Genomic DNA, 25478 nt, shown 5'->3' with positions numbered 1-25478 from the left:
CACCTACAGTTAGTGCATATAGTACATACTTACACAAGCTGCAATACCTATTCACAAAGTTACTACACTTTTTAAACATGATATCCCTTCAGAAACTTTGTTTAACTTATGAAGTACATACTAGTATACATACTACAATTAGTATAAGTTTTCATGCCTTCAAGTGTAAAATCAGTATGGAGATTCTGTGTATATTATTTATATTTTTGAAAACATATACAAAGGCAGTACGTAATTCAGTGTTTGTCACTATATAAGACCTTCATGATCAACTAGAAAAACATATCAAAGACATAACAGAGTTGTCATTCTGTGAAAATGACTGACTACCTTACCTCGGAGAAAAGTGCTGGTACAATTTGTATGTATTATTTTACATAATTACAGCACATGCAGTTAATGCACTTTCAAAAGATGTGATCCCATTTGCCCTTTTTAAAGATGATACCCTCCAGAGTTTTATCTCACATGACACGTATTTCTCTCTCTCTCTCTCTCTCTCTCTCTCTCTCTCTCTCTCTCTCTCTCTCTCTCTCTCTCATAGTTAGCCCTCACACTAGTACATGATTTTAAATTGATTGAACTTTACCTTCAGCCTCTGCAAACATTACGTATGTACACACTTTTCTTTATTTCACTGAATTGTGTACTTTTGTTATAACAGACTTATGAAATTTACCTAGTGACGGAAATAAAACTTCTTTTACGCTGAGGGAAAAAGAAAATGGCATCCCATGAATTAGGGGTAACGTTAGTATATGTACGAAAATGGATACATATACACGTAGTAGTTACTGTAACTATTTCTACGTCGACCAGTTATTTCTTTTAAAGGGTAAACTAACTTTTAAATCAAATAATTGCAATTTCATTTAAAAGTTAGCTTAATACTTAGGGAGCATGATTAGGAGCATGATTAGGGTCATATTTAATGTTCAAACTCTAGAAGCAAGCATTTATTAGAGACCGTGCCAAACTTATGCGAAACTTTCCCTTATGCAAGGGGGTCTGGAACCTAACCTCACATAAGTTTGGGTTATTACTATACTATTTATAGAATCAAATATTGTGATATTCATTTTTTATGATTGCTTAACAGATTACCTATACGTATTATCTTTTTTTTTACTGCATGCTTCTGTACTTATTCTCCCCATACATGACTTATGATCATGTTGCAGATATGAGAACTGAGATGAGCGGTGCGTTCACTTGTACAGTGCAACCTTGGTCCTGGGACAGACACTCCCCCCGCAATGCCCAACTTGCATACCAACACTCAATGCCTGACCAAGGGCCTTTAGTCTACTCCCATTCACATAACTTAAGAAAATACAATACGTAAAAGTAATTAAATGAACACATTATCTACAAAATCCAACATATTTATAACATCCAGTATTACTCAATATAATATAATACACAGGAAATGGTGGGGGTGGAAACGGGGAGGCCAGGAAAGTGGGTTGAGGGAGAGATGAGGAGGGGATGGGAGAGAGAGGGGAGTAGGGAATGACGGGATGGGGATAAAGGACGTTCGAATAATGCATAGGTTGGCGATACCTGGCAACACCAAGTAAATCAGAAGTAAACACCTTAACTAACACCATTTGACAATGCACTGTACTATTTACAAAAATTAGCGGGAGGTGTCTTGAACACTGTGTCAAAGTGCTATTTCAATCAAATTAGTTTGAAAGATATTTGAGAAAACAATGACTCGAGGTCCCTGAAATTTATAGTAGGTGCATGACACCATATCATCTGAGAAGGAATGGGTGAGCAGGGAGAACATTATGTTGCAACAATCAAGACAAGAAAACTAACTTACATGAAAATAAACTGTGATGAAATGCAGAGAGATGAAATGCGGAGAAGAGTGGAATAAAGACCATTGGGAAGGACCAGAAAATGACAGAAACTGGGCTTAGGCAAACATCAGGATTAGATGAGAATATATGCATACAGTCACAAACAAAAGAAGTTAATAATCTTAGCGACAACAATAACACAGAGGGGATATTAAGTAAATCATTTGTGTTAAGATTGAAATTAAATTACCAGAGAACTTTCTTGTTGTTCTATGCCTACATTCCCATTGTTATTATAAATGTCTAAAATAAAAAAAATCCTCTTGCAGCATTACCCTTTTGTCACAATTGTTATTCCTATCATGTGCTGTGATGTTTGTATCTGCTCCATGACTCAACAGAAGTTGCACCAGGCGAGTATTTCCATGATAGCAAGCAGAATGAAGAGGAGTATGGCCATCTGGACCCTTTATGAAAAAAAACACTTGTTATAAGAAGCCATGAAAAACTACATTCCAAGTTAAAAGTGGTCTAATATTAAAATCATGTTTTTATAACACAAAAGTTTTTTCACACAAATCTATTGCTCACATACTATATAAACATGCCCTTACTGAAATCCAGACATTTTTGTTGAAATTAAGAAAGGCTGTAAGATTTCTGGGTGCTCACTGCATTGTAAAAACTAGTTTGTTTCATAACAATCCTAATAATCATATATAAAACTGAATTCCAACTTAGGTGGGAGGCTAAAGATCCCATTATTTTTGTAAGCCTATTGGTTCAAGTAAAGTATCAAGGTACTTTTAAGGAGTACAGATCCATATCTCTAGTAGCATTAGTTTGTAAAAGGTATCGTCTCCAATACCTACAAAATGTAAAGCAAGGCATCTTCAGCATGTAAATCTCTTAGAATCGGATAAACAGAATGCTTATCTGCAACATGCGACAATGAAGGGTATCCAAAATCTTCAGAGTAAATCAACAGATCTATGAATAATCAGTGAAGACAAGAATGGCATGTATAGTCCAACTTTCTGTGAAAAAATCAGGTGCATAGCATAAAGTGCACAAAACTGATACTACTGAGATGGGTAGTCTGCTTAGGTTGAGGTTCAAAGACCTAAAGATTTATTATTTCTGTTAACCAAAACCTCAATATTTATGGCATCTTTCAAGATGCAGAATTTCAAAGGTGGCTGTGTTTCATTCATAATCATAAAGATCTGTTATCTGCTGCTTTAGTCAATTCAGGTAAATACCTCTACCTCATACCTGCATATGAGGCAAGGGTGGACACAAACTCTGAGTCTACTTATTACAATCCCATTACAGTTCATGTGATATGAGTATGAAAGTTTGGTTTGATGACATGGCATTGGAACCTTTTGGTTATTCAATAATATGATGACAATTGTCAAGAGAAAAGCTGTGATAAATTAGCTACAAGTAATCTAGTATATATATAAAAATGGTGAAATAATAGAAACATTTTGAAAGCTTTTAAAGTCATGACAATCAAAATCACCATTTAAAACTTTTATGGAGCCTGAAATATGATTTGCCTTCTCTCATCTCTATCTTTGGAGAAGTCCATCAATATGTGCTCTACAGGAAGGGAGATATCACGATCACAAATTGGTAGTGCATCACCCTACAGGATAAACTTTTGGGTTAAATATGCATAAGTTCCTCATTGGATGAGTCACTTATGTGCTCGACTACCAATCTCAGGGTCCTGGTTCAATTCCCCACTCTGCCAATGTGAAAGCAGAGGAATTTATTTCTGGTGATAGAAATTCACTTCTCGATGTGGTTTGGATCCCACAATAAGGTAGCTGTAGGTCTCATTGCTAAGTAACCAATTGGCTCCTAGCCATGCAAAAATATCTAATTCTTTGGGCCAGCCTTAGGAGGGCTGTTAATCAGCTCAGTGGTCTGGCATAAGTATGATATACTTAAATTTTGCAGTACTATAGTAATCAGAATAGTATCAAGTCCCATTTGTCTGTTATGATCAAGACCAAACACATTATATTTGAATGTGACATTCTTACGATAAAATAAGATTTTATGTATACTTGCCAAGTAGTTACATAGCTCTAGTTTCTAAAACCGTCGGCAGCTAGAATTTTCAAAATTTGTGGTAGCGCTAGTTTGTTTTGGTCAGGTGATACCCCCCCGCTCACTATCGGGGGAGTGAGGAACCAACACCATACGAAAATCAGTTGTTTATGCCCTATTATGCATGTTAGGGGAGGAGGGCGGGCTTTGATCATGTAACTATTTGGTAAGTATACATAAAATCTTATTTTATCATAAAAATGTCATTTTTATGTATGCACCTTACCAAGTAGTTACATAGCTGAATCCCACATTGTAGGAGGTGGGATCCATGGATATGCACATATCTTTTAAAATTTAATAAAAATAAAATATATACTTAGTGGTAGCATCCATGCAAATACTTGTTGGTTCCTTTCCTGTTAAGAGAGCTGAACAGTTGATTACTGCCTCTGGAAGTCGCTCGCCTTAACTCATAGGGATGTGGCAGTATAGCCTGGCTTGTCCTCTAAAAAGTGGGACCCATGCAGCTAAGGAATGTCTGTGGCTAGCATGGTCAACCAAAGGATGCCCCTACCAGGGGCGCAGTACCATATAACATCATGTTACCAGAGCAAAATCATATCACCTTCACCATAACCATAATATTCATACCCGACTATACACTTGACTGAAGGGTACTCCTAGTACATCCATAGTACCTCCAGGCTCCCCTGAAAACTCAACAACCTTATTCAAGGCGAAGAGATAGGCTAGGAATCCTATACACCCTTACCAAATGCTGTGCCAGCCGCTAAATATGGACCCAGGGTACTACAATTTTCATAGACTGTTTCAATATCAAGCAAGTAATGCGAGGCGAACACTGATTTACATTTCCAATACGTTGCTTATAATCGAGTCCAAAGAGAGATTGTGTTTAAACGAGTGGGATGTTGTCACTGCTCTCACCTCGTGAGCTTTCACTTGAAGTTTATTAAGATCAGTTTCTTTCACTTGTGAATGAGCATCTACAATTACACTACCTAAGAAGAATGCCAGGGCGTTTTTAGACATCGGGCGTGCAGGATTCCTTACCGAACACCATAAACGATTGGATGGGCCCGTAATTTTTTGTCCTTTGTAAATAACATTTCAGAGCTCTGACCGGGCAGAGTAACTCTCTTCTTCTTCCAGTCTTACTAAGTCCATGAAGGTTTTTATACTGAAAGAACGAGGCCATGGTTTGGACGGAATCTCGGTTTTTGCTAAAAATCCCAAGGTTAATGCGCATACTGCATTACCCTGTGCAAATCCTATTCTCTTGTCCATGGCATTTATTTCACTTACCCTTTTAGCTGTAGACAGGGCTACTAAGAATAGGGTCTTTCTCATCAAATCTCTCAACGATTCTCTTTGCAATGGCTCACAAGGAGTTTCCAACAGCCACTTAAGTACTACATCTAGGTTCCAAGATAATATTTTCAAACCTTTGGGTTTTTCTATATCAAAGGATTTAATAAGATCTGCAAGATCTCTATTCGTCGATACTTCAAATCCTCTGTGATTGAAAACAGACCCCAACAATGCCTTATAACCTTTGATAGTCACGGTAGACAGATTCCTATCTGTTCTCAGATATAAAAGAAAATCTGCCATTTCTGTTATAGTTGTCTTAGAAGACGAAAAATTATGTTTTCTACACCAGGCTCTAAACACAGACCACTTTGCCTGGTAGACTTTACTTAAGGATTCCCTTCTGCTCTGAGCGATAGCTCTCACCGCTTGTCTTGAAAACCCTTTTGCTCGTAAGAGTTGTCGGACAGTTTGTAAGCGGTTAAGGACAGAGTGGACAATCCTTGATGGAACCTTCTGAAGTGGGGTTTTCTGAGTAGATGTGTTCTCTGAGGAAGTAACCTTTGCCAATCCACCAGTAGGTCTGGGAACCATTCCTGTGCTGGCCAGAATGGAGCAATGAGGGTCATCGAAACGTTGTGATGTGTTCCGAATTTGTTGATGACTTCTCTCACCATCTTGAATGGAGGAAAAGTGTACAAGTCCTTGTTCAACCAGTCCAAAAGCATCACATCTGTCGCCCATACTTTCGTGTCCGGGGCTGGTGAACAGTAAAGGGGGAGACGATGGTTTCTTGCTGTGGCAAACAGACCTATCATAGGTTTTCCCCACAGTTTTCACAATTCGAGGCATACCACTGGGTTCATCATCCATTCCGTGTGAAGTACTTGCCTCCTGTGGCTTAGTTCGTCCATGAGTACATTGAATTTTCCCTGAATGAACCTTGTTATTAATGTGGTGTGATTCCAATTTGCCCATAACAGCAGGCTCCTTGTCGTTTTGCAAAGAGAAAAAAAGAGTGTCCCTCATTGTTTCCTTATGTACGAGAGTGCTGTCGTACTGTCCGAATGTATTGCCACTACTTTGTTGCGAACTTCGTCCGCAAATTTCAACAATCCCCAGTGGATGGTGGTCGGTTCCTTCCAATTTATATGCCACTGTTTTTGTAGTGCATTCCAAATGCCTGATACTTCCTTTCCCCCACAATCGCTCCCCAACCTTGATATGAGGAGGAGGGATCTCCCTTCTATAAGTCTTTCTCTTAACTTCCACCATTGTAGGTCCTCCTTTATTTCTTGTGTGATACTAGGTCCTCCTTTATTTCTTGTGTGATACAGAACGTAAAAGAGTCCAGAAACTTCTTTCTGTTCCAGTTTGCCCTGAGGAAGAACTGTAGGTTCCTCATATGCAGTCTCCCTAGTGTCACGAATTGTTCTATAGAGGATAGTGTGCCCAAAAGACTCATCCATTCCTTTGCAGAGCATTCCTGGAGAACTACAAATTTCTCTACCTTCTGTAGGCACGACTTGATTCTTTGTGGGGATGTAAAAGCCCAAAAACTCACTGAGTTGATCCTCATCCCCAAATAGACTAGTTCCTTACTGGGGAGTAACTGAGACTTTTGCCTGTTTATTAAGAGTCCTAATTCCTGAGCTAGAGTCAGGGTTTTCTGAAGGTCCTCCGTGCACCTCTCCTTTGTTTGTGACCGGAGAAGCTAATCATCCAAATAAAGGGATATCCTTATCCCGACTAGATGTAACCATATCGCAATGGGAGCTAGCACTCAGGTGAATACTTGTGGGGCGGTCGAAAACCCGAAACACAGCACTCTCTCTGAGTTTTGGTGTATTGGAATGTGAAAATATGCATCCTCCATATCGATGGAGATCATCCAATCCCCCTGATGGATTGATGAAAGAACAGACTGATCGTCTCCATCTTGAACTTTGTCTTCTACACATAGTATAGGTTCAGAGTGCTTACATCCGATACTGGTCTCCATCCCCCCGATGACTTGGGGACAACGAACAGACGATTGTAGAAACCTGGGGTTAGTGGCTCTTCTACCAACTCTATTGCTTTATTTTGCAAGAGGGATGAAACCTCTTCCAAAAGGGTGATGAATTTCTTTGAATTTTCTGAGTAAGCTCTCAAAGCTATCGGAGAGCCTGATAACGGTGGCTTTCTCTTGAACGGAATATTGTATCCTTCTCTTAAAACCTTTACGATCCAAGGTTCCGCCCCTCTTGCTTCCCATTCTTCCCAAAATTGATGGAGTCTCGCTCCTACTGGTGCATGAAGGACTGATACATTACTTTTTGGTCGAGGGGTTGGTTGTGGATTTTTTAATAGATCTAAGGGTGAAACATGCTCTACCCCTTGATCTTGGGAAATATCTACCGAATCCCCTGCCCCGAAAGGGTTGTCCTCGGCTGGCTGGTGAGGGACGTACACAGGGAATATTTTCTCTAGTACGTTTAGTGGATTGCAAGAGAAGATCCTGTGTTGCTTTCTTTTGCAATTTGGAGGCAACTAGCACTACTGTCTCCTCTGGAAACAGGTGCTTCTTATCCAAAGGCGAATACAGAAAGGCACTTTTGAGTATGAGAAACTCCTTTAGATGTAAAAGAACACCAAAGCTCTCTTCTTTAGGATGCCTAACATGAAGAGAGGCTAGTTCTGAGGATCCATCTCTAATCCCCTTATCTAAACTGATCACTCCCGAAATGTCTGCAAAGGCTTCCTCATCCAACATGGAATAACTCTTGAGTTTATGTCCCAAGGCTCCTACTGTCCAGTCCAGGAAACTAATAACATTTTTAATTAGGTGATCTAATTCTGACGTTGTAAACATGATCTTGGCCAAGTTGAAAGCCAATCTTCTCGCCAAGTCAATAAATGCGATGAAGTCTCCCTGGGTGGAGGCAGACACACCCAAAGAGAGAGCTCTTCAGTTTCGTAACATAAATGTCTTCTCGTTAAAAGATGAGAAAGAAGGAAACTGAAGTTAACTTTGCCTTGATCCCTCTTATCCTCAGGCCAAAGGTTAATTTCCTTTAAAGCTTTTTGAGCCAAAAAGGACAGTACTAGTTTGGGTAATTTCCTGGAGTCTTCCTAGTTGTCTCCCATGTAAGAAGACACTGACAACGTGGGAGTCACTGGCGAGAACGAATCCGAAAAATTTTCAACAAAGTAAAACAGCAAGGCTTTGTATGCAGTGGAGAGAAGACTCTTTATCCTCCTCTTCTCCTTTCTCTTCTTCTTCAGCTGAAGAAATTGGTGATAAGTTCTCTATAGGTTGAACCAGGGGCACCGCAGACTAAATAAAGCCCAAAATGCTATCTAATTTGTTCTGGATGACTGAAAAAGAAGGAGCCATCACCTGAGATCCTGTTGGTAAGACTGAAGCTGAAATTGATGACATGGACTGTCTGAGAGCTTCATACTGGTCCATCTGTGCACCTGGTTGCTTGTGTACCTGTGGATGCTCGGGCGCCAATGGACGCTCGGGCGATAGTGGGCGCTAGTGGACGCTCGGGTGCTAGTGGACGCTCAGGTGCTAGTGGATGTTCGGGCACTAATGGACGCTCGGTTGCAACTGTATTCCTGAGTGCCAATGGAGATGGAGACAACTTCCGAACCTTCCTTTTCAATGGACAGGACTCGTCATGGAATTGCCACTGGCGCCTGGGAGAGGACTCCCCGGAACTGGAAGCACTAGATAAAAGCAGTACTCCTTTAGAGACGCCTTTCCAAGGGCGCTCTGTTGCAATCTGGGATTTGTCAATAGAATCGCCTGAGGGGGCAACTGCTCGTGGACAGACCCCACTGACCTCCCTTGGACTACCAGTATGCCTCCTCCCAGGTTCTGGGAAGTTTGACAGGGACCTTTGCCTAGGAGAATCAGTGGGCCGAACAGCCACCTCCTCCACAACACTTGCACTTGCACTCACTTCACCACTTACCTTGTCCATCAGGGTTTTCATGGATGCTCCTAACTTCTCCATCGCTTGAAGCATGATCGAAAACTTCCGTTCTACTCTTGCCTCTAAATTGGCCACAGCATCGGGCACGAGTGTAAGAGAGCCAAGATTAGGACTAGGAATGACAGGTGGCAGGGAAGGTTCAGAAAGAGACAAATTATCATTAGACAATTCCTGACTAACTAAGCTTTTAGCTTTAGCTCTAGAAGCTGCTTTTCTCTTTTTATACATTCTCCACGTTTGATCTGTTGTAAAAGAATGTCCCCTACAACCTGTGCAAACTGAATGTGGATCATTACAAACTTTAGTGATCCTAGTATTGCAGCCTTTACTACAATACCTAATCCCAGATGTACTAGTGTCTGACATTTTGTAGACCAATTCAAAACGTTAATTTTGGTGCAAAAATGTTTAAAACTATTTGAATTCCTAAATAGCTAATCACCGAAAACAAAAGCTACCAATATTTTAAGAGTACTTCACCAAATAACTCCAACAATGAGCGATGATAAAGAATTCCAAAAATTCCCGACTATTGAAACTGTGTTAACGGTACCAGCCGGCAGAAACAACTGATTTTCGTACGGTGTTGGTTCCTCACTCCCCCGATAGTGGGCAGGGAGTATCACCTGACCCAAACAAACTAGTGCTACCGCGAATTTCAAAAATTCTAGCTGTCGACGGTTTTAGAAACTATAGCTATGTAACTACTTGGTAAGTTGCACACACAAATCCTACAAGTAATGCATGGAAGTTGAAATGAAAATGTTAAAAATACTAGGATATAGTACAGTAAGCATCAATCACCACCTTCATTATAATGTTTGTAGTCATGGGGTTAGGACATTAAGTAAAATGTTCCCAATCTCTTCTGCCTGGTACTTTTTCAGCCTAAGCTCAAATTATGACTAGAGATCTTTATCAACTCCATTTCCCCCTGATTTTCTGGGGATTTCTACAGGTCTTTTTCCTGCTATGTCCATATACAATGCTTTCGTAACCGACTGTTCCCAGTCCCATTACTTCACATCTGTCTTTCTTTTCAGCCTCTGAACACTACATCCCTCTGCCAATTCTTCTTGTATAAAAAGTCTTTTCCCTATACTCCAACCATAAATTCTAACATATTATGGTCACCTTTATCAAAATCTCTATTTCCAATGTCAGTATCCATGTTTCTACGGCACAGAATACTAAAAGCCTTACGTACCCACTAAATATATATCTTCACTCTAATGTGACGTTTATTTACCAGCTATTCTCTTTCCTACAACTCTCTCAACTCCTGCTTTACAGTCCAGTGTCACAAAGACAACAGAAATTCTCTACTTCTAATACCTACCCATCTAGCTAGACTCCTCTCTTCTGCTCTTGTAATATACTTCAGGCTATATGTCTCTCACTTCATATATGTCTTGTAATATTTGGTATACATTACAGAGTTCACCTCCACACATTTCCCACAACAACCATGTGGCAACTTTCCTAATTGTACTTTTTCCTTTGCTCCCGTTCTAGTTACAATTACCTTTATTCTGCTTACAATAATTTTCAGCCATCTCCCTCCACTTCACTCTTCCACCTCCTCTTCCTCTATTCAGTATGTAGTAGTTTTTTCAATTAATGTACTTTGATAAACCTAGAAGCTCAGTGCTTATCCTTGATGGACTTCAATGCTTTGGATACAACAGCCATTTTCACTCAACATTCTTGTTATCGTAAAGTAACATCACTAACTTAACAAGTGTTTCTGGCATTATCTACCTTTATAACATCCATTTCATTATTTGTCTTGATACTCTGTCAAATGCCTTTCCAAATATACAGTTTAATTTCTTCTTTGCATAGTACTTTATCTACACTATTCTCATTACAAACACTGCTTCTGTAAACCTCTGTGGCATGAAGCCAAACTACTGCTGTTCCTTCTTATCTGTGATACATCCTCCAGTCTGTCTTCATTTTTTTCATTCAGAAGATAATCAAAATACTACCCCACCACTCCAATATATTATCCACTTCACATTTATTCATCTAATCTCTCACTTATACTTTCCATTTGTAAATCTTTTCCATATTTCCTTAGCTGTTTTTCTATCTGAATAATTACACTCTTCCCTCTCCTGTATAGGTTTTCTGATGCCAATCCTCTAAACTCCCTCTTCTTTGCCCTTACAAATTGTGTTTTAACCTCCCTCTCTTCATTATATACTTTATATCTATATCTTCCTTGCTGCCTGTCCTCTCTCAGAGCTTGAGGACTCTTTCCAGTTGTCCATTGTACATCTTGATTCCAGCACCATGACTTTTTCTTCTATGCAACCTTTCCCTGATGTCAACCAACATACCTTGTGTGTCTCAGTATCAGCAGTTCCCATGGACCACTTTTTACTACTATGCTCATCCTCTTAATACTCCTTTATATTTACATTTCAACTTTTTTCATCTTTCCATATTTCACTATTAAACTAGCTAACAACAATCTATGTTGATTCAAGCAACCCCTCACCTGATATACCAGTACAGTCCTTTACTATTTTGCTACTCATATTTTTCATCATATAATCAATCTGAGTTTCAGCTTTTACATGATGAGATACACTTTTATTTGTATTTATTATGCACTGTGTTAAGCAAAGTTCCAATACTACTTCTCCCTCATGCCATTTTTCCTGAACACTGTTGAATAAAAAAATTGTCAAAACTTACACAATCCATTCTCAAGTTGCTTTACTACTTTTGGTCTTGACTTGCGAACAAACCAAAAATGTACATATCACCTTATTTCATAAAATCAATATAGCTTTGCTATTTTTCATCCATTTACCCAACTTCTATCATCTGCCATTTCATCTCTGACCAGGATGCCTACTCCATTCTCTCCTGTCTCACTGTCAAACGACAAGACTATTTCTGTGTCACTACCCATAGTTTCTAAGTTAACCCTTTTTGTATCTGATCTCCTCAACACATCAAATGTCCATATTTCTTCCTGTCAACGCTTCAACCACTTACTTTTTCCCACAACTGTTCCCATATCTGTAGAGCACAATTTTAATATGTTCCTCCCCAGAGATTCTTTGCAAATTTACATAACTAAAGGGTGTTGGATATTAGGGGCCATTTCAAGAACTCTTTTCTAATTATTTTTTGAGCTGTCATATTTATACAAGTTCATTATGTCCTTAATGGCAAACAGCTTAGAACTGGTTGCTGATTGGTCATTAGCTCATACTGATTTCTATACAGTAACCACAAGCTTTGAATTTTGATGAGAATGGTAAATAAAAAGAGGGTGTAGTATATTCAATATTGTCTAATTCATACAGAAAGAAAAAAAAGTGTTCATAGAGAATCTAACAAGACTATTTGGCGTAAGTGTGAGCAAAGGGACAGTAATGTACTGAAGAGTAGGGGATCCTACATCACTGTTCAGAATGTTTCACTGGACTTAGTAGGGCTCCATTTCCTCTAATGGTGATACCTAGTACAGGCAGTCCCCGGGTTACGACAGGGGTTCCATTCTTGAGATGCGTCGTAAGCTGAAAATCGTCATAAGCTGGAAAATCGTCAAAAATCCTAAGGAAACCTTAGTTTTAATGCTTTGGGTGTATTAAAAAATATGTAAAATGTATTTTTATTGCATATATCATCAAAAAAATCTTCAAATATTGAGTATTTTGCATTTTTGGAGTCATATTTCATCCACCAGATCAGCGTCGTAAGTGATGTAACCAGGGAACATGAGTCATAAACCTGGAAATAATTTCTGACGAATATAATTGAAAAGTGCCATAACCTTGGAATGTCGTAAGCCGGGGACTGCCTGTATGTGGTTACTTATAGGAAAAAAATTATAATCTATATAATCTAATATACTCAGAAAATAGAGCAGATAATAACCTCCTAGGAAAAAGTGAAAACTCTAACCTTATACAATGTACTGGCAAAAGCAGTACAAACAGTCCCTGGCTATCACTGACATGGGTTCCAATCCAACGGCATGACAATAAGCAAAAATCACCGATAACCGGAAATCTACTACTTTCGGCACTTATCAGAGCCAATAACCAAAGATTGGCGCCTCTGGTAAGTATGTATCAGCGCCAATACCCAATTATAAGTACCAATGAGCAGAAATTGGTGCCAAAAATTGCCAATTTTCATCGCTAGACAAGCACCATAAAATTGGATCGCCGATAACCGAGGCCATCGATTACAAGGGACTGCCTTACAGAACATGCAACCAAATTAATAACATCAATCAGACACCTTGGATGACAAAGTCAGCCCCTCTGGTATGTACGTATCAGTGCCAATACCCAATTATTGGTACCAATAAGCAGAAATCAGCGCCAGCGATTAAAACTGGATCACACATGCAACCAAACTAATAACATTAATCAGACACCTTGGATAACAAAGGTTAGAATGTTATCTCAATCTGTAGTACAATCTAGAAAAGCTTCAAGTTTGAGGTAAGTTATTAGAAAGCATCAAGACATACTTTAAAGGTATAAATATTATTCACTATATGTAGCAAAAATTTCCCTGCTACCATATAAGGGTGCAAATAATACTATGACTGGCCAGGTTGAAAATAAATTCCGTAGATATGCACAGTCATTGACATGCTCTTGAGATTTATTAGTTCTTTTTTTATTTAAAGATGTCTCCTTGGAAAGATTAGTAATCTCTCTGAGGCAGCTTTGTCCATGTAATTGCTGAAACTATTACTCATCAGGGTTTCAGTCACACAAACACAATTTCCTTTTCACTTCTTAAAACCAAAGATTCTCAGTTAGAAAAGTCAGGGATTAAGGACCTCAATTCATCCCACGTAAATTGCAAATCACGCCATTATAGGCAATTGGGTTTATTGTGAAAAAAACTTTTATAATAAAACTTTTTTTCTATATGAACAAATACTGTAATTACCATATGCAGTAGCAACCCCCAACCCCCAATTCTAATTCTTATTGTAGCTGAGTCACCCAGGGATACAAGTATTAAATGGTATACCTGCTCTACAATAACTTTTTTTTTTACATGGAATGGAGTGTTTTGGCAATTTTCTAATCACAAAGTTGAGTATTGTAAATGTGTAATGGGTTTGTACACACAATCTAATTTTTCAACACTTTCAGATTTTGTTCATCAAACAATGACAAAACAAAATGCACTTCCCTTATTAGAATATCATTAATCACACAAAAAAATGTATAAAAGAATGACAAGAAAAATATTTATTTTAGAAAAATTGGACAAAATGTTTTTAAAAAATTACTGCAGGTTACTAAGAAGAAAAGATAAGTAGGAAGCTAAAGTTTGAATACAAAAAAATTTACCATGATTACTACCAAATATTTAACACTGCAACTATCAAGATTACATGAAAAAAAGATAAATCGCATATAATGATTTCAACACAACACTAATTCTTAATATCATTATCATACACTCATGGAAAAATCTCTCCATACTCTCATCTCTTATGTCGATATCACACAAGGGTGGGGCAAAATCAACTCATTCATATAAATAAGATGAAAACAGGCAAAAGCACTTCATGTAAAAGTCATTAATCATTAGCATTAACAAAGCAGCTTAGCATCAACATATAAACCATAGATACATGGATGTGATAGAGGAGAGGAGGAAATGAATGGTATATCTTACATCTACATGACCTATTATACTAGGTTTACTGTTCTCCAGTTACTATAATGGCCTTTGTAAAAGGTTTTATTTGTAACAGTATGCATACAATTACCATGAATAACAACTGTAACTGTTTTATAGACCCCTGTTTTACAAGTTACTGATGAAATAATAACTATTGCAGAAGCTGATAATCTTGGTAGTAAAATACTACAGTACATACTACCATCTTTTAATTTACTGTGATTTGCTACCATATCATAGAAAAACAAACAAACAAAAATTTATGGAAAAGAACAGACAGGGTCCACCTCAAATATGCCAACCAAAATAATCACTGCAAAACTTGGCTTCATTCACTCATTGTATAATTGCCAAAAAAAAAAAAAACACCACCTATTGTCCAATAAAATCTGGAAAATGCTACAGAATTATTTGAGTGAGTGTATAAATTTAATTTTGATTTTTAAAAAGTATAAAAGTACAAGTCTTTAAAATGTTTTTGTTTGCATGGTATCAATTACCAAGGCAATCTGTTGAACACAAATTTGGACAATCACAAAAAATACCTTAAAATATTATGTTTTCAAATGTTTAAAATATATATAAATGTAATAAAAATATTGTTTTCAAACGTTTAAAAAATATATAAATGTAATAAAGTATTAAATTTTCTATTCAAATCCTTTCATCAATTTTGTTCATTATGATTCAGTCTGATTTTAATGAAAACTTTAATTACTGAAATTTTCATCACAAATATTTTTACATCAGTTTTTTCCACTGATGGGGTTGGGTATCTATCAAGTTCTCTCCACTTTTCTGTCCTCTGCATCTTCTGTCTTAAATCACAATAGGTCTAATCATTCAATTATCCACTCTGCCACAATTTCCTCTTCCTACCTACTCTGTGTTCATCACAATATGTGCTTTCATATTCACTCCTTTTGTGAGTTACTGTAACTCATCCCTTCTCAAGGCTATCTTCCTCCCACTAGATGCCACTTCTCTCCACATCTTCACTTGTAACCACAATCTAGTCATGAATCTGAGCATTCTATAGCCAGAACTTTTAATATTTCTTCCAAGTCCATGCTAACTGTCAATTTTCTATGCTCTAAAAATGTTTATTATTCCCATATGTTTTTATACATCTGAATTATTCTAATATGCTTTCAAACAGTATTTTTTTAATGTACAATTTCAAGTTTCTAATTGTAAATATCATTTACTAGAACAAAACTGGTTGGCTGATTAAACTTTCAAATCTACAGATTTATATTCTATACAGAATTTCCGGGACTTAGTTTTAGACGGTCCAAATAATGTGGTTTACATTTTAAAAACGCTCAAAAGTCATTTCATTCACTGAATCAGAGGCTACAAGTGTATTGAAAATGTTACTGCCTAGTAATTACTCGTATTCACCCATCCAAATACATGCTAGCCAAAATTAGTGAGGTAAATTTGATTGGCTGTAATTTCAAGTGCTGCAAAAATGTTATGTATTTTGCTTTTGGGTTGGTTTATACTGTGATGAAATAGTGTTTATCCAAGCTCTTCTAAGACCCTTTTCTTAAGTGGCAAAACTCTTACCTGGTAATTGACAAAAGCAGCATCTTGACTAAGAAGGTAATCAACAAGGTCAATACTATGCCCTCCAGTACATGCAGCATGAAGGGGAGTCTCTCCCCAAAGGTTTTCTTTCAGTAATAAACTTGAGCCACCATACGTTAACAGTGCCTTTGCACATTCAAGCCATCCTTGATAACATGTCCTGTTTATACAAAAAGTAATGCATTAGAGAAACAAACAGCAAAACTACAAGTTAACTAAGTAATGAGAACATGCATGTGGAAACTATTGCAAGAAATAACTCTAATGCCTTTACTGTATAACTGAACTAAAGATCCTTCCAAATTGTGAAACTGTCTAGCATTAAACACTAGTCGCCCCCTTATCCATGGTAGATAACCTAAAAAGAAAGCAAAAATCCACAGATAACATTTAATCAAACAAAGACCCAAATATAATGCGATTTCCATTGGTTACATACATCTGTGTGCTGTACAGGACTGTGCATGCTACTTCATTATAGATCCATATATGTATACATAATATAAGAGAGATTTTAAGAAATTGTCAAGTATTATATGTATTTTTCCTTCTCCATTCTCTCTCCAATGAGAAAGACTGATGAGAATGTACAGAATGAAAAGGGAATAATGAAAATTACTCTTTTTACACATCAACAAACAAATGAGTACTAAACAACATACTGTATTATCAAACATTTTTAAACTAAACCCCATGGGAATGTATAGCAATGAAAAGGGAATTGTACTGAAAATCATTGACTGTACCTAAAATATATAAGAAATTTTCATTCATTAATTTTGTGCTCACATACTTCTGCATTCTTAGCAGTGATCCACAGTGATGATGAAAACAGTGGCTCCGATATTGTCATATTTTCTGGCTCACACAGTGGTCATTTGGTCTGTGCTAATTTTTATGCTTTTTTGAGTTTTTTTTTTTTTTTACACTGATATTGTTTTTCGTATCAACATATTATGATAATAAATAATGTAGAATAAGAAAAGATGAAATAATTTACTTTGCATTTTTGTATTCTAAAGATTATAAGCATGAAATAATAAAAGGGAAAAAATTATTCCTTTGTATGCCATTCCCTGAACCAGTCAATAGAGGAATGAATTGTGCCATTTCATTTACATTTGTTCATACAATTTTAGTGCATGTGATATTGTAGGCAAACTTTCTTTATATCCATCTAGAAACTGGTTGGAAAGTCTGTTGTTCATTTCTGTTACAATATGCTCCATGACTTTGTCATTAAAATACATCTAAAATAAACTCCACAGGGTTTCCCTTATCCTGAACAATAAGTTTTGCACCTTTGGGTGAACAAAAAGTAAAGAGACTCCTCTCATTGTAGTAGTGTGGATTTTAGCAAAGCAATGGTTTGTGTGTTAAAAATCTAGTATTTATTTTTAAAACTTTATTATGAATTTAATTACTATAAATTTACTTTTAAAAGTAAATTATTTTCTTTACTGAAAAAATATTTATTTTGTTAAGTTGATTGTTTTTTAATTTGTTTATTTTTTCTTTTTTTGTTATAGGTATGAAACTTCTCCATCTTCATATATATGTTCATGTTTTCCCACTATGGATTTAAAGTTGACTCTATACGTAATTTGAAGAAGTGCCTAGTGCACAATAACAGCTAAGAAAATTGCTGTGTCAATTTATAACAAGACAAAAAGAAGTGTAAATATTGTGAGGGGATTTTTTGGTAGAGATAGATATACATACATACAGCGGACCCCCCGTATTCGCGTTCTCCAGATTCGCAGACTCACACATTCGCGGATTTCTCTCGGGAACGTTTCCCTGCATTATTAGCGGAAAATTCGCGCATTCGCGGTATTTTTCTATGGTAAATATCCAAAAATTCCTGGTTTTTTTGATGAATTTCATCATAAAATACACTTTTTGTGATAAAACTATTAAAAAAAAACATGTATGAAAATTTTTAGTGGGTTTTTCTTGAGTTTTAACTAACAAAATAGGCTGTTTTTAGCATTTTTATAGGGGTTCCAAACATTAGCGGGTTCTAACTATTCACGGGGGGGTCTGGTACGCATCCCCCGCGAATACGGGGGGACCACTGTATATATATATATACTATATGTATGATATAATTAAGTGGAGCCCTTAGGATGAAGGGAAAAGTAATATAAAATGTTACTATTGTAAAGGGACCAGATAATCCATAGTGATATACTTCGTTACAGTAGACTACACATATTATTGCTATTGATTGATAAGCATGTTTCATTTTTATTGGATTACAGTCTCTAATGTTGTAAAGGGCAATATTATAGTATGTACATCTCTTAGTAGATTAAGTAGTAGTAGAAATTTGATGAGTGCTTGAGTGATATGATAGTAGTATATTTTTCTTGGGAATCCCTATTTTCCAAGAAAATAAGACATTGTATTTTATGTACGTATATGTATATTTATGTCTAAAGGTACTGGGTCTGATTTTGGTAACCTTGTGTTGAAAAGAGATCAAAATCCTATTGTTTGGTAATGGTAGCAATTTTAGAATTAATTAGTATTAAGGAACATTTTGTCTAAATAATCTTACATATTTCCACTTGAAACTGTCTGCCCTTTATATTTGACTATACTAGCTTACTTATTGATCTAGCCACAACATCCTTGTTGGTTACTGTCCAGTAACTTAGTGCGCAATGCTCAAATCTAAATTATGGTTTGCTTCAGAATCAGATAAATATCACTATTATGTATTCAGTCTACATGTTAGAGGATTCTGAGGTGCTACTCTAGGTCTCATAGTCACCATAATTCTCTGCAACAAGTAGTGACAATATCTCTTCCTTTTGCTTTGGAATGCTCATTATGGGGAAAAATGGGGTCAAAACAAAAAGAAATCAGTCGTTTATCAATAAACACCTGAAGCGTAGCGGGAGGTGCGAGGTGAATGTCCTCTGTCCAACTGTTTTTCCATTACAAAAAAGTTACCAATTACTCCTAATTTAGCTCATATGTCTCCAAGTTAAGCAACAATTCCTTGCTTAGTGTACGTAAATGGTTTGCTGTCCCCGCCAGTTCTCTGTTTATCAAAAGTCCTCATACAGGTTCAAGGCCTTTTGCCCTGTGTTAGCATCAATTCACATTTCGTGATTCATGCCTAGCACCCAAAAATTTTATCTTTTCCACCTTCATTAAATACTATAATGCCCACTTGGCATTACTTTTGCAATCTATGTGCAACAGCAAAGGCAGCATGAAGTCTTTTCTTATTTTTTAGTGCTTCATTCACAAATTGATGACTAGTCCTAGCCACCAGTTTGGCAACCTCCACAAAGTACTTTTTTCCATTTTGATCATATCAGCAATTTGTATTTTCTAACAACATGCAATTGTTTTCAGTGGCTTCACAACACCAACATTTCCATTTCAGAACTCTTATGCCTTTGAGTCATTATTATAACAAATAAGAGCTTCCTCCTGTAAAAAACTGAAAAACCTCAGGAACAAACATGAACAGCAAGAATGCTAGACAAAAACTGAATGAATTGTAGAGGAACTGGCTAGCATAGGTAAGGGAAGCGAAGCAGATAAGTCATATGCCGTATGGTGTGGTGCAGTGTGGCACAACAATTTTCAACAAGTTACAGCCTGTATTTGCGCTTGTTGTATATATGAAAAACTGAAATTTTCCATCTGAATTTTGGTTTTAATCTGTAGTAAACCATTAAAGAGTAAATCCTATATTTCAGACTGTACATAAGCAGTTACCATAAAAATATTATTGTCAATCACAAGACTTGTAAAGTAATAAATACCCACACATGCAATGGTGTGTCTAAATATACGTTCATGATATAGACATCATTGCGGAACTGGGGTTGCAGTAGCAAGTTGAGGATGTTCAAGTGACCATTCCGAACACAACAGTGAAGCGCAGTATTACCCTCTTCATCTTGAACCCTTACTGTTTTAAGAAAAGAAAAAAAAATTAAAAATTCATGTTCCATCCGTATCATTATGCATAAATAAAAAAAAGTCTTATACTAATGGCAAAAACATACTAATTTTATCTGCCATATTTGATGGCACATATGACCCCCTTTAAAAAAAAAAAGGCAGTAAAAATATCACCCAAGTAATATGTGCAAAGGCTAACATTTACCCAGATGCACTAGATAATAGTATAATACTTGCACCTAAGCAAACTCCATGAAATTGTAATAGTACTTATCTAAATATCATTATCTTTGTTCAGCATCTAATTCTAAAATATTAAACTGACCATTTCCAAGCCTGTATACTTGTTACTGTCTGTTTATGTCATACCTGCCACATAAATTTAAAAAAATATTTTCGTATAAGAAAGCCTTTTTTTAGTTTTCCAAATATGGCTGAAATTAGAATGATAGGGATGGGATGAGTAACACTGAAAGTGATCATTGTTGTTGTAGGCCTCACTTGCAATCACTGCCATTAATTATTGCACACCCAAAACTCTAGTTATCCCTGCAATATCTGAATAACATGATACATACTAGCATTAGTGATAATGAGTTTTTAGGTTTTTATAATGATGATCCTGACAAATTTCCAGGATCTGAAGATAATGTCAATTTTTGTTACAGAGTACTGATAGTTTCCAAACTTCTTATTGTGTTTTTGTCTATGATATCCATACTGGTTGCTTGTTCTCTAGTAACATGCTTTCTGCTGTACCTATAGTGCTTTTAGTTCTTCTTGCCATGTTTCATTATAGCATTAATTTATAATGCTTTTATTCTGAATGACTGTCCCTACAAAATATGTAATATACACAAATACAATATGAAAAACCTTAAACATGTTCAGTCTGTTTTAATGTAAATTTCAAAGCACCTTATTCAAAAAGAAATCTTGACAGAGAAAGAGAAAGGCAAGGACATGCATAGTTAGTATGTACGTTCACCTTAACATGATGTATATATGTACATATAAACAGACACACATACACAAGGTAAAACATACACAGTACTTGCCTACTAAACTGTGTAATTTATGAGAGTATAAGAAGGGGTTGCATTTTTTTCAGTGTACAGTATTTATGCATCCTGTTTTGTTACAATATGGGAAAAAAGTTGATAATTAACTTTTGGATAAAATTTCTTAAAGTGTGATGGTTGTTGTTTATAAATATACTGAGTCTTTACGTTAAGTGATATTGACAAGGTTAGGTGAGGAGGGGTACAGAGCTGCCCTTGAATACCCCTAGATTTTTTTTGTTTTCCATTATCAGATTTTGACACTATCCAGTGGGCCCCTGGCTCTATTAATCTGGATAATTGAAGGAATACTTCTTGAGAATACTGAAGAGTGATGACAAATAAACATGTCTTTCTCCATGGGCACCTTTTAAGAGGGGTCTGGTTTTTGAAAGAAACTCCTTTAGAGGAAAGGGAGGGTGAGACCATCTCTACCCTAGACCATTGAATATTATACTGGCCCTCCAAGAGGAGGACTTCCACTGCAAGTGATGCTGTAGATGATGACCCCATTGATGCAAGTCCTACTGAGCTCCACTTTTTGCCTATCTTTTAATATGCAATGTTGGTATTTATTTTCCTTTTCCCTGGTAAGAGCAGTTTTGCCCACTACAAAATGTATAATGATGCTATTGTTGTCCTTCCTTCTGTTGTTGGAGAGATCCTTCAGTAATGACTGGAAGCTTTTACAACTCCGATTCATACTGAGCTTTCTTAGACTTAGGAAGAGGAAACTCTCAAGGCTATTGTTTCCCAGATTCCCCTTTTCCAAAAAGAGCACATATTGAGCAATTTTGATATCGGTCTTGTTCAGTGAAAGTTGTGCAACAACACTCTTCAAAAAGGTCCCGACAGAAGGGGGAAGAATGTAATACAAGGGAGGACACATTCGGGAGCAAAGTGATGGAGCCCATCAATGCTTCCTTTCAAGCCTTAAGGCGACAGAGTGCTCCCCATGGGGTCTGCATAAGTGTTTTGTCTACTGCAGCAAACAATGATCTGGAAGCTCTTTAACAGCAACTTCCTGCATAGTAGTACAAGTTATAATATTGACGAGATAGGGCCTAGCCTAAAACTCAGCCAAGGTTTTTATCATAAGGGTCCCAAATTGCTGTGTGGCCATACCCAATTGGAGCTTTAGCTCTGGCAAATACAGGCAGTACCCAGCTTACGCCAGTTTCGGCTTACGACGTTCCGAGGTTACAACACTTTCAATTATATTTATCAGAAATTATTTCCCGGTTTACGATACATGTTCCAGGGTTACAGCGCCTACAACTCTGATCTGGCAGAAGAAAATATGACTCCAAAATTGCAAAATAATCAATATTTGAAGGTTTTTTTGATGAAAAATAAAATAAGAATGCATTTTATATAGTTTTTAATGCACTCAAAGCATTAAAAGTAAGGTTTTCTTAGGATTTTTGACAATGTTCCGGCTTACGGCGATTTTCAGCTTACAACGCGTCTCAAGAACGGAACCCCCGTCGTAACCTGGGAACTGCCTGTATTGCCCCTCCTTTTGTTGAACTACCAGACACTTGGATGGCAGTACCAAATGGCTTTATTTCTGCCATTAACTCTCATTTCCCAGTCACAACAAAACTCTGAAATTCTGTCTTCACATGAATGATTGTTTCAAAAATGAAGGGACGGAGGGCTAATGCCTCTTGGAGAGGGTATTCGTATTCTAAAATTGTTGTTGTGATATATTTATATTTTACATTAAACTGGAGAAAGGCTCCTTCTATGCTTTCATTGCTGTATTAATAAGCAGGATAAATGTCTCCTTCAGCAGTTCTTGAATTTCTATTGAAAGAGAGATCAAGCACTATTTAGTATAATGAAAAGCTGCTCTGTCCAGAAATTCAGTGTGTTCAATGTCAATTGTAGTTTGCCTTTTATTAATGGGATATTTTATATCTGGTGAAAGGATGCACACTGAGGCATCTCGCCAAGGGTTATCAGCATCATTCTCAGGGGTAGTTATTGCTACCCATACTACATTTTGATTTGAGGTTTTTAGTCCAACCTGGTCATATTATTGTTACCAAACAGAAGACTGGGTGTGAGTAGTGTGTCTCTTAATACCCATTCTGATTTCTACAGGGACCTAGACAACTGCTTCAATTTCTTTTTGGGCTTGGGTTCTTATCACCCTCTCGCCATGACCCAAGTTCTTTTGGTGAGAGAACCAATCTCTGCCTCTCTACCTTCTAGTTTAATGGATGATAAGATTTTACATATCACACACAATTCTTTATCCAAGACAGACCTGAATTCCACTTGTGAACCTTGAATAGTGTCTCTCATAAGCTGGTGCTCAGTAGCAAGGTCATACGTACTTGATACTGTTCATGATTTCCTCCAAGAATTCTGAAAAGACAGCAAGCAAAATTTTCCTATCAAGGAAGGCTGCATAAACTGACAGAGCCCAGACAACCATTTCACCACTGCCCAGCAGTATAGTCCTGGATAAATCACTACCCTTTCTAGAAGGTACAAACACTTCAGATGGGATTGGGTGGCCTATCAGGACCCCCTTCAATATCTGACTGCTACACAGGAGAGCCCAGATTCTTATCTGAGGTCTCTCTCTCATGTAAAGCAGAAGACTGTTTCCCAGCTCTTCTGGATTCAAAAGGGAAATTTCAGTGGGTATATCCACTTCATGCCAAGTATTAGTGACATCTCTTCATAGAAAAGACTTGTCTCCATTGGAGGAATTGAAGTGGGAGTTCTTAGGATCCACTGCTTTTTGAATATTGGCCCAAACCTAGAACTCAAGAGAGAAAATTGAAACATTGCCAGATTTATGGCAGAACGATGTAGTCTCTTCCTTCCACACTCCTACTGAAATCTATGCATTATGGAGACAATTTAAAATTAGGTCTCTTATCATTTAAACTTGCTGCCAGGAGCATGTGGCATATTTCACACATGTCCAGCGACATGGTCAATAGGTCAAATTCACAAACTAGTAATTGTGTACCAAAATATGAATTCACAATTACTACAATAAAATTACCTTCAAGAATTTTAATTCACTCATAAATACTTCTAAACTCAAATAAGACAAAACCAAATGGATACCCATACAATGTATTTCTATACATTTTTTAACTTTAATTACTTGGTCTATCCCAAGCACCAATTATTATGTTACCTGGTATATACTTAAATTTATCAATTATTGGAATTATCATACCAAATTTATATAAAATCAGTATCTCTAAGATTTCAATTTGCTTGACAACACTCACCATTATGAAAAAGTACTTTAGTAAACACCAAGGCTCGTAAGCCAAGCACAAATGGGAACTACTATCAAGGCTATGTTTTGTAAGAATGAGGTTGATTTACCCATTCAGTACCCTCAAATTATTTATCAAAATAAAAAAAATCACTGATAAAGGAGTTTCAAGAATTAATGCTAACGATTGCTTTGTTAGACAAGAAAAGACAGCAAGATAATTACAACACAAACTACCAATGTAATTCTAAATCCTCACCTTGCAGGAAACTTATTGGCTCCCAATTTTAACGAATAAAAGCCTACCCATTAAAATTTTAAGGAACTAAAATTTTCACTGGGTCTTAAAATTATGTACTGCAGTACTTAGCTTTAAATCTGCTGTTAAGAACAAATTTTTCAAGGCAAACACTAGGGGTTACATGAATGCTGCGACAGAGTGTATTGAGGAAGTTAGCCAATGTATATGCTGTTGTCACACCTGTGCAAGTAGGTTGAAGGGGATACCGAGGCAGCTGCTGTGGACTTGAGATAGCCTATTCTCCAACACCCCCCCAAAAAAATGTCCTTACTGTTTTATCATTGTGCCAACCAGCACTATTCTGACTGAGGCCAACTACACGAGGATTCTTTGAGATTGGTTGGTCTGTCTTATGAAGCCCTTGGGGTACCATGAGAGTGTAGCTCCTTGGAGGACGAACAACAACAATGCTACCAAAAAATTGAATTTTTATAAAGTACAATTAATTTTCCTTACTGAACC

The 25478-nt window shown here is 36.9% G+C and overlaps 1 protein-coding gene across 5 annotated transcripts in view; it reads right to left on the bottom strand.

The window, feature by feature from the left end:
• The window catches only part of LOC135220561 (serine/threonine-protein kinase TNNI3K-like), a 211609-nt gene that overhangs the window by 67282 nt on the left and 118849 nt on the right, over positions 1-25478 (bottom strand). For all 5 annotated transcript variants that reach the window (XM_064257781.1, XM_064257780.1, XM_064257783.1 and 2 more), the window contains 3 exons: positions 20264-20408; positions 16451-16631; positions 2147-2278 (listed from right to left, as the gene is read on the bottom strand). In XM_064257781.1, the coding sequence (XP_064113851.1) occupies positions 2147-2278; positions 16451-16631; positions 20264-20408 (458 nt within the window). The remainder of the gene's footprint in view (positions 1-2146; positions 2279-16450; positions 16632-20263; positions 20409-25478) is intronic.

Source organism: Macrobrachium nipponense, chromosome 2 (genome assembly GCF_015104395.2).
Source record: "Macrobrachium nipponense isolate FS-2020 chromosome 2, ASM1510439v2, whole genome shotgun sequence".
In the NCBI taxonomy this organism is placed as follows: Eukaryota; Metazoa; Arthropoda; class Malacostraca; order Decapoda; family Palaemonidae; genus Macrobrachium; species Macrobrachium nipponense.
This window is presented reverse-complemented; position numbering and strand designations above follow the sequence as displayed.